Source organism: Gymnoscopelus braueri (assembly GCF_963280865.1).
Source record: "Gymnoscopelus braueri genome assembly, chromosome: 23".
In the NCBI taxonomy this organism is placed as follows: domain Eukaryota; kingdom Metazoa; phylum Chordata; class Actinopteri; order Myctophiformes; family Myctophidae; genus Gymnoscopelus; species Gymnoscopelus braueri.
Genome location: NC_137625.1, coordinates 2,695,152 through 2,704,985, shown reverse-complemented (window position 1 = coordinate 2,704,985; position 9,834 = coordinate 2,695,152). Strand labels below are relative to the sequence as shown.

The window sequence follows — 9,834 nt, the reverse complement described above, 5'->3', positions numbered from 1 at the left end:
AAACAAAGGGTATTTATAAAAAATAGTATAACATATAATTAAATATAAAATAAAATAAATCACAGAAAAAAAACATTTTATGGTCATGATTCACCAGGACCCTGGATGGCTTTATTCTAGGGTTAAATTAATAGATATAAATATTTTTGGAAATGTCAATGGGAAAAATGCATTGAGTTTGTCCTTCCGGCACCAGGAAAAACCAGGAAGTGGGCGGGAACTGCGATGCTCTATAGCGAGGCCATAACCAACAGCAGGTAATAAACGTCTTTTAAATCCATTAGAGCTGAAACCAACCAGGTTACACTTCTAATGTGTATCTTTGAGTTGTTTTTTTTTATTGTCAAGCAGAAACATCTTATATCTCCAAATTTCAAATGTTGTGTTTTACGTAAATTAATGTCCTTGATCATGCTACAGTTTGTAGATCTGCTATTTTTGAATTTGAATCCTGAAAAGTAACAGTTTTGGACGTGTGAGGTCTCCACTCGACAGAGACTCGTAAAGGCGCACGTATGGCCCCCTAAAGGTACTAAAACTTCAATTACTTTCAACCTGCTCCTTCTCCCAGACAACTTCTCTTTAGATGTGAAGCCTTGCTTTTTTTAAGATTCCGAGCCATGCCGGGCCGGGGCCAAGCTTAAGGCTGCTTATCGGCTACAGTCAGGACTAGTGTTGATGCTCACAGCTCTCTATATACCTTAGAAATAAATGAACCCAGAACGGCTAATTACTGAGTAGGTGCAGAGAGGCAAAGAAAGTCACAGCATGGGGCTTGAGTTTCACTTTATTTTGAGAGTTTTGCTTTAGGCTCTACGGCGGTGGAGTGGTCCAGGGACCCACGGTGTATTTCTGTTAGTTGGCAGCAGGAGGGTTATCACCTGAGAGAACCAGGAATGGGTCTCTTAACCCATTAAGAAACCCGCTTCTAAACATTTTCTAAATCCTAACAGTTTTTCGGGAAAAAATGTAAAAAAATATTTTTCACGATTTTTCAAAAATAGCAGATCTACAAGCTCGTAGCGCGGCACTCGGTGCCGCGCTATGAGCTTGTATATCTGCTATTTTTGAATAGCCTAAAGAAATCTAAAAGTGACACAGATGCGTTCCAGGTATTAATGGGTTAACACAAAGTCAGTGTTTTTCTTTCTTTGAATGTAGCTGAATTACTTTCAGCCGTATGGAAAAAAATTCAGTGCAAAAAAATAAAACACTGAATTGTGTTGGCAAATTACAGCTCTGTGGCAAATAAAAAGTTCACAATACACGTTTTGTTCCGCAAGATAATCATCACGAATGAACAGTGGTGTAAAGTAACTAAGTACATTTACTCAAGTACTTTACTTAAGTATAATCTTGAGCTACTTTTTACTTTACTGGAGTATTTCCAATTGTCTGTAATTCTAGTCCACTACATCTCAGAGGGAAATGTTTTACTTTTACTCCACTACAATTATTTGAAAACATTAGTTACTAGTTTTTTTGCAGATATAAATGATTACATTATAAAACATACATTGACCACTTTGGCCGTATTTTATACCTAGGCTATTTGAAAATAGCAGATAATAATAGTAGACAAGCCCATCGCGACACGTTGTGAGCTTGTAGATCTGATATTTTCTAATATTTCAAACATTTTACTTTTTTTTTTGTACTTTTACTCAAGTCAATTTTGAATTCCGGACTCTTACTTGTAACGGCATTGCAGTATTGATACTTTTACTTAAGTGAAACATTTGAGTACTTTTCCCACCACTACCGGGAATGTATCTGTGTTATTTTAGTTTTTTAGCGTTGGCTATTAAAAAATAGCAGATATACAAACTCACAGCACGTCACATCGCGCTGTGAGTTTTTTTAAAGTGCGAGATTTCTTTTTTTAAATCTTGGAAGATATAGTTTACTATTGATTTAGAAGGAATATGCAGAGTCGGCTTCAGATCTTAATGGGATAATGTCCCCAAAAAAGTCTCCTGTCATGCAACAGTAGAGCAAATAGCTGATCAACCGGCACACCTCGTGACATGTGAGCTTGTAGATCTGTTATTTCATTCAGTCACAAGCAGTGACAACAGTCTGTTTTTTTCATTTCCATTTCCTGAAAAGTGGATTTACAAGGTTTTTGGACGTAAAGCGACGATATACAACTAGACTTATTCGAATAGAACGAGTGCTTCTCGTTCTGTTACGGACGAACGAGCAAAAAACTCTAATGATGAAGTGTAAAGGATGTTTAAACATTCAAGAAATGAGTACCGACACCGCTTGGCCCCGTCTCTGACTGGATTCATTCATCTCTGATTCAAATCTCACACTGCGCTGTTTGCTAATGAGGCTGGTGGAGATGTTTATAGTTTGTGAGAGAGAGGGGTGAAGGCTGAGCATTATGATGACGCTAGGCGCACACACACACACACACACACACACACACACGCGCGCGCGCACGTGCACGTGCGTTCATTACATGCACCCCGAACCCTCGCCGACCCTTCTCGGACAGGTCTTCGTTAATTGCTGTCCGGCAGATTGATGGATCGCAGCCTGAGAGGAGAGAATGGGAGGCGAACCTTAGCGGAATAAAACATGGCTTTCAAACAGACACACGCACGCACTCAGTGACGCACACACACACACACACACACACACACACACACACACACACACACACACACACACACACACACACACACACACACACACACACACACACACACCAATGCCTGCAAGTATATGCATCCATACATGATATAATCATGATTGTATGCACACAATTATGCCGTGCCCCGTGCCCGTGTGGACAAAAACACACATGCATGCACGCACACACACACACACACACACACACACACACACACACACACACACACACACACACACACACACACACACATCCAGCAGACTGTCCATGTGTATATACCCATGCATAATCTGCACAGATTATCTCTTACACAAGGACACGCTCGCATGCACATGCACATGCACACACACACACACACACACACACGCACACGCACACGCACACGCACACTCGTATTCATGTCACAAGCACACAGCGACACTCACGCGGGAGGAGTGAAGATTGTTATCATCTAATTAGCCTTTCAGTAGCTGCAGGGGCTGACCTGGTTGACACAACAATGACAGTCTGCTGGTCTGGAGTGCCGCTGTCAGTCACACAGCTGCTGTGTCACTCCCAGTCAGTTAGAGGGATCTGGGAAGAACAGCGTTCATAGTGAGGAGCTGCAGGGCTACAGCGTTCATAGTGAGGAGCTGCAGGGCTACAGCGTTCATAGTGAGGAGCTGCAGGGCTACAGCGTTCATAGTGAGGAGCTGCAGAGTTACAGCGTTCATAGTGAGGGGCTGCAGGGCTACAGCGTTCATAGTGAGGAGCTGCAGGGCTACAGCGTTCATAGTGAGGAGCTGCAGGGCTACAGCGTTCATAGTGAGGGGCTGCAGGGCTACAGCGTTCATAGTGAGGAGCTGCAGGGCTACAGCGTTCATAGTGAGGGGCTGCAGGGCTACAGCGTTCATAGTGAGGAGCTGCAGGGCTACAGCGTTCATAGTGAGGAGCTGCAGGGCTACAGCGTTCATAGTGAGGGGCTGCAGGGCTACAGCGTTCATAGTGAGGAGCTGCAGGGCTACAGCGTTCATAGTGAGGAGCTGCAGGGCTACAGCGTTCATAGTGAGGAGCTGCAGGGCTACAGCGTTCATAGTGAGGAGCTGCAGGGCTACAGCGTTCATAGTGAGGAGCTGCAGGGCTACAGCGTTCATAGTGAGGGGCTGCAGGGCTACAGCGTTCATAGTGAGGAGCTGCAGGGCTACAGCGTTCATAGTGAGGAGCTGCAGGGCTACAGCGTTCATAGTGAGGAGCTGCAGGGCTACAGCGTTCATAGTGAGGGGCTGCAGGGCTACAGCGTTCATAGTGAGGAGCTGCAGGGCTACAGCGTTCATAGTGAGGGGCTGCAGGGCTACAGCGTTCATAGTGAGGAGCTGCAGGGCTACAGCGTTCATAGTGAGGGGCTGCAGGGCTACAGCGTTCATAGTGAGGAGCTGCAGGGCTACAGCGTTCATAGTGAGGAGCTGCAGGGCTACAGCGTTCATAGTGAGGGGCTGCAGGGCTACAGCGGGCCGTCAAGCATGAGGCAGCAGGTCCAGCCATATGGGTTATGATGACATGTCAATGGATTCATGTCTCTATAGGCACTGATGGATGAATGGAAGGGTGGATGGGTGGATGGGTGGGTGGATGGATGTATGGATGGTAGCCTGGTAAACCCCTCCCTCCGGAAATCTCATTTGTATTTGATTTCAGCAGTGAGTCTGGCCTACAGGCCTGTCTGGGCTTAAAACTTGAAAACGCTCTCAAACTTCTTTTTTGAGGCACGGAATTTACTTTTAAGATATCGTTTGGATAGAATGTAGTTGTTTAACTTCATATATGTGGTCAATTAATCATGACGGAGCCTATTTATTTATTTTTTAAATCAGAGAACCGGCAGGGGCGGGCAGTGACACGTATGTATCCGAATAAAGCTTCCTATTTTCGGCATAGCCCCTTCAAAAGTCCCCTTGGCTGGTGGTGGGGAAAATAACTGCTGATTGGCTGAAGGGGAAAACTGCTGATTGGCTGAAGGGGTTGTCAGTCAACTGTACTAATCCCGCCCAGCTCCCAAATTGCCCATACAGGCCTGTAGACCAGACTCCTTCCTGAAATCAAATGCAAATGAGATTTCCGGAGGGAGGTGGGTTTACCAGGCTAGATGGATGACAGTAAAGTCTCCGATCTCTCTCCGTTAAATTAACACTAAGGATGAAAATGTTCACTCTTTGGAGTTAAATTAACACAAAGGATGAAAATGTTCACTCTTTGGAGTTAAATTAACACAAAGGATGAAAATGTTCACTCTTTGGAGTTAAATTAACACTAAGGATGAAAATGTTCACTCTTTGGAGTTAAATTAACACAAAGGATGAAAATGTTCACTCTTTGGAGTTAAATTAACACTAAGGATGTAGCTGTGATCCATCCAAGGAGGGCGGCCATAGCTGAGTGGTTAGTGAGCCCGCCTAGGGAGCCAGAGGCCCTGGTTGTCCCAGGTACGATTCCAGGCCAGGCCAGCAAATGTGTCGATGAAATGAAATTTGTCCCTGAGCAAGACTCTTAACCCCTAATTGCTCACAGGCCCTCATTGGAAACAAGACCGCAAAGACTTTCATGAACGGACCTGTTAAAGGAATTATCCTTATATCCTTAACGGATGGGGAAATCAAAGGACGACGAGTGAAAAAAAGAATGACAAATAAATGGATGCATCAACAACACCAGTATTATGGTAATAATGTGTTCACTGGTGATCTTCAATGAATGGAGGAATGGACGAAAGACAAAAGGCAGGGACAACATGAACAAGGGAGTTAATCTGCTAACAAATGAGCTCATTCCTTTAATGATCGTTGGAATGAACGACAGAGTGAATGAAAGTGTGGCGTAAGACGAGCGAGTGGCTATTTTTACCGATATGTTCATCTCGTGCCATACAGACAGACAGACAGACAGACAGACAGTATAATAGCCCCATCATCTTCCCACGTGAGATTAGACCAAGAAGACGGACCCCACGCAAAACACAAACAATAGCTTTCTCAGCGCAGCAGGCATGGGGATTAAATGAGCCATTGTTTTACTATTCAATAGTGGCCTACCTCCATCTGGACTGGACTCAGAGATATATATATAAAAAAAAAAAATTCAACCTGGCATCCCTTTTGTGGGAATATATAGGCCAAGAATATAGACCAAATCCTCATGACATCATCACCACAACCAACAAGAAATGATGACGCAGTCATATTAATACCAGGTTGCTCTCTCCAGCGTCCCCGCACGGAACTAAATGGACCCGTGGTCCTGTACCCCTTGGCTCGCGGAGTAACACATCGCTGTTGGAGGCGGCTGTGTGTGTGTGTGTGTGTGTGTGTGTGTGTGTGTGTGTGTGTGTGTGTGTGTGTGTGTGTGTGTGTGTGTGTGTGTGTGTGTGTGTGTGTGTGTGTGTGTGTGTGTGTGTGTGTGTGTGTGTGTGTGTGTGTGTGTGTGTGTGTGTGTGTGTGTGTGTGGAGTCAAGTCAATAGTTTGTTTGGTGGCGACGACCACACTTTTTTTCCTTTTTGTTCTGGGCTATGATCCCATAGCATGGGAGAACGCCCATTGTTCAGAGTATGGGGAAGTCTCGGGGAAGTCTCCCCATTGGCTTAAAGGATTGAAGGACAGCCAATGATGAAAAGGTCGCTAAAAAGTGTTTAGAAAGTGTCGAGAAAGTGTTGAGTAGTTGATCAGTCTCTTCCTAGACCAGGCTGCAAGCAACCTGGTAAAAACTGTATTTCCGGGTAGCATCACATTGGAGAAGTATGTTCATTATAGGACGACCGTTTTCAACTTATCTTCATATAATTGGTCCTCACTAATGTTTATGATGAAATGGTAAAATGTTTTGTTAGAATTAACTGTATTTATTGTTGTGTGTGTGTGTGTGTGTGTGTGTGTGTTATAAATGTTTTATAATTAAGCATGACAACTTGTAACAAAGACACTTTACAACTAACTAAGTTATGTAGTTATATAATGTGCTGTTCCACTGAGCTTATAATGCATTATGACCAGCACTTATAAGACGTTATAAACACTGTTTTGAGTTGTCACACATGAATCATGATTGTAAACATTTATAACAAGTGTTATAATGCCTCATAAGCACATTCTAAAAAAGAAAATATTTAATTTTATATTTGGCAGCCTGGGACATACCCACAGAGTGGTTGTTAGAGGGTTTCAACTTGGGATGCCCCAAAAAGGAGACAGAAAGGCTGGCAAAGTACCACACTGTCTCTGACATAATTGGCAGCCGCCATATTTGGCGGAGACAGTTACTTCCACCCATAGAGTACTGAGTGATATTGATATGCTTATTGTATCATGAAGACATATGCCATGATGACTCTGTGAATGCAACCTTAACTCTACCTATGATATCTGTATGCTCTCCTTTATGTGGACATAAATACTGTGTGTGTGTGTGTGTGTGTGTGTGTGTGTGTGTGTGTGTGTGTGTGTGTGTGTGGGGGGGGGTTGGGGGGTGTTATGTGACAGGTATTTATATAGGGCTATCTGCTACAGCTTGTGTTTGAATGAAACTATAGTACAGTGGTTCTCAACCAGTGGTCCGGGGACCACCAGTGGTCCTTGAGGGGGTTCCAGGGGGTCCCCAGCCAAATGAATAGTTAGGAACCAAATGGACCCTTATGTGTCTGTAACTCTGAGAGTGTACAAATGGAACCAAATGGACCCGTACGGGTCCATTTGGTTCCATTTGTACACTCTCAGAGTTAAATAAACACTAATGATGATGATACAGTGTAGATTGGGACCCCCGAGAAATCAAAATGGTTGAGTCCCTGGTATGTCTTTTCAAATGGGGGTCCGTGGGCTAACTTGTGTCAATTTGGGGGTCCTTGACGCGGTAAAAGGTTGAAAACCACTGCTATAGTAGCTTAATTGGGTGATTGAGAGACTTTGCTGAGCAGAGTCGGGCTGCTGTGGATTGTTTTACATGTTTAAACATGCAGCCGCTATGAGCTGCCAAGCTGACCAATGGAGATATTTGGGGGGGATATGACGTCACTGGAAACCGAGCAGAAGGGGGGAGAAAAAGAGGGAGAATTACAAGAGAACCTCTCTTATCCCTCCTCTGCAGAGAGAGAGAGAGAGAGAGAGAGAGAGAGAGAGAGAGAGAGAGAGAGAGAGAGAGAGAGAGAGAGAGAGAGAGAGAGAGAGAGAGAGAGAGAGAGAGAGAGAGAGAGAGAGAGAGAGAGAGAGAGAGAGAGAGAGAGAAAACCAGTCACCTTTTAAACTGAGGTTTTTGTGGCAGTTTAGCAGGAATAATAAACCAAACTTGAAATAAACGCTATATTGAAATAAACGCCATTTACAGGCGTTAGAAGAGAAGACACTGCGTGCGTGGTGCGTGTAATCCGCAGGAATGCGTTATTTGGTGCCTTGCCCCCCGCTGTGTGCGTAAAGATGACAAGAGGTACGCTCTGAGAGAGCAAGAGGGGGAGGGAGGGAGAGAGGGAGGGAGAGAGATAGAGAGAGCTAACGCAGGGGACTTCGTGGCAGTGTGTGCGCTGCTCTGCCGAGGAGGAGGAGGAGGAGAGAGAGAGAGAGATGTGCGGACCGTTAACAACACGCAGCACAGAGCGCTGATCACACGTCTGGGGTCTCCGCCGTGCGCTCAGAGCCGCTCCGCGACACAGAGAGAGAGAGAGAGAGGGAGAGAGAGAGAGAGACTCCAAACCGAAGGCTGGCTCACGGTTTGGTGGAAAGCGGTGTATATCTGGAAGAATGTCAGTCCCAGAAGAAGTGGCGGTGGGGTCTGATCGCCTCCCCCCCACCCCCCTCCCCTGGCACCCACCCACCCACCCACTCTCAAAGCCCGTGACAGCACTGGCTACCAGGGCTGCTACCCTTGGATTTTCCTCCGTGGCGCGTGGTGTGCCCTAATTCTTCTTTGATCACATTCCAATCGGACTATACTATCGACAGAGAGGGGATTTCTTTCTTGTGTGTTCTTCTTCTTTTTGGTTTCTTTCTGCGGTGCGTGTGGGCAGAATGGGTGAGTGTTTGTGTGAGTGTGAGTGAGAGAGAGAGTGAGTCCGATCACTCAGAGATCAGACCGTTAACGTCCACGCGGGGGATGCAGCTCCGAGGAGTCGCGTGGGCGCTCAGCGGAGCCGCGCTCTGCTGCCTGCTCATCCTGCTCATCCACTCCGTCTGCTCAAAGAAGGTAAAACGCTCTCTGTCATGCGTCAGGCTGTGGATGGGGTGGTTGTTATTAATATTATTATTATTATTATTTTTGAATTATTTTAATTTGTATTCATTTATTTATTTATTTTTTTATATATATGTTTTATTTAATTTTTAATATGATTTCTATATTATTATTTATTATTATTATTATTATTATTATTATTATTAGCCTATTGAGCTCAATGGTGATCAAATCACGAGTGTTGAAGTTTGACAGTGTGCGAATGGGGGTCCATTTGGCTCAATTTGTACTCTTTCACTTTTAAGTTGAGGCTTTACTGTATGTCTATAGGCTGTTGTGTCACCTGTAGGCTAATACTGTAGTTTAAACGTTGTGCAGAGCTTCTGCACGAGCACCATTGTGTTTGTCATAAGGTACCATAGGCTATATGAGGCAGAACCAAACCACAGTGCAATTGTCTTGGCCTCGACACCCAGGTCCCTGAGCTGTCATTTCAGTGTCTGCTTTTTCTTCAATCACACTCACCAGGCTCTATCAGAACCATATCAACAAGTCACCCCCCCCCCCCGAGGCTTATACTGATCCATTTCTGTGTGATTTACGCATGACTGAAATCTAAAATGTTGTGTTAGTATGCTGTGCGGGGTACTAGTACACACACACACACACACGCACACGCACACGTGCGCACGCACACGCACGCACGCAGACACACATGCACACATACACGCTCACACCCCTCAAAATACAGCATGCCCACTTTTTTAGAATCCGAATATTAGATTTTTTTAGTAGAGGTTTTCAATAGATGGCACTAGAGTATAGCTTAAGGGTAACATTGAGGTCAAGCACTTCTATAGAGGGGTCATTTAAGCCCCCCCCCATGTCCTCAGTCGTCCTCACCCCAGTTTCAAGCATGGACAAAATCACCCAAACCCGGGGATAAACATTCACAGAACCTGCAGGGGCTGATTCTCATACAGCGTGTTTAATGTCCTCTCCCATG

General features: G+C 44.8%; 1 protein-coding gene across 1 annotated transcript in view; it reads left to right on the top strand.

Moving 5' to 3' along the window:
• Positions 1 to 8,750: 8,750 nt before the first annotated feature.
• The window catches only part of tafa5a (TAFA chemokine like family member 5a), a gene marked incomplete at its 5' end in the record, with an annotated part of 197,039 nt that continues 195,955 nt past the window's right edge, over positions 8,751 to 9,834 (top strand). The window contains 2 exon segments of the mRNA XM_080421528.1: positions 8,751 to 8,820; positions 8,823 to 8,840. Of these exon segments, the coding sequence (XP_080277654.1) occupies positions 8,751 to 8,820; positions 8,823 to 8,840 (88 nt within the window).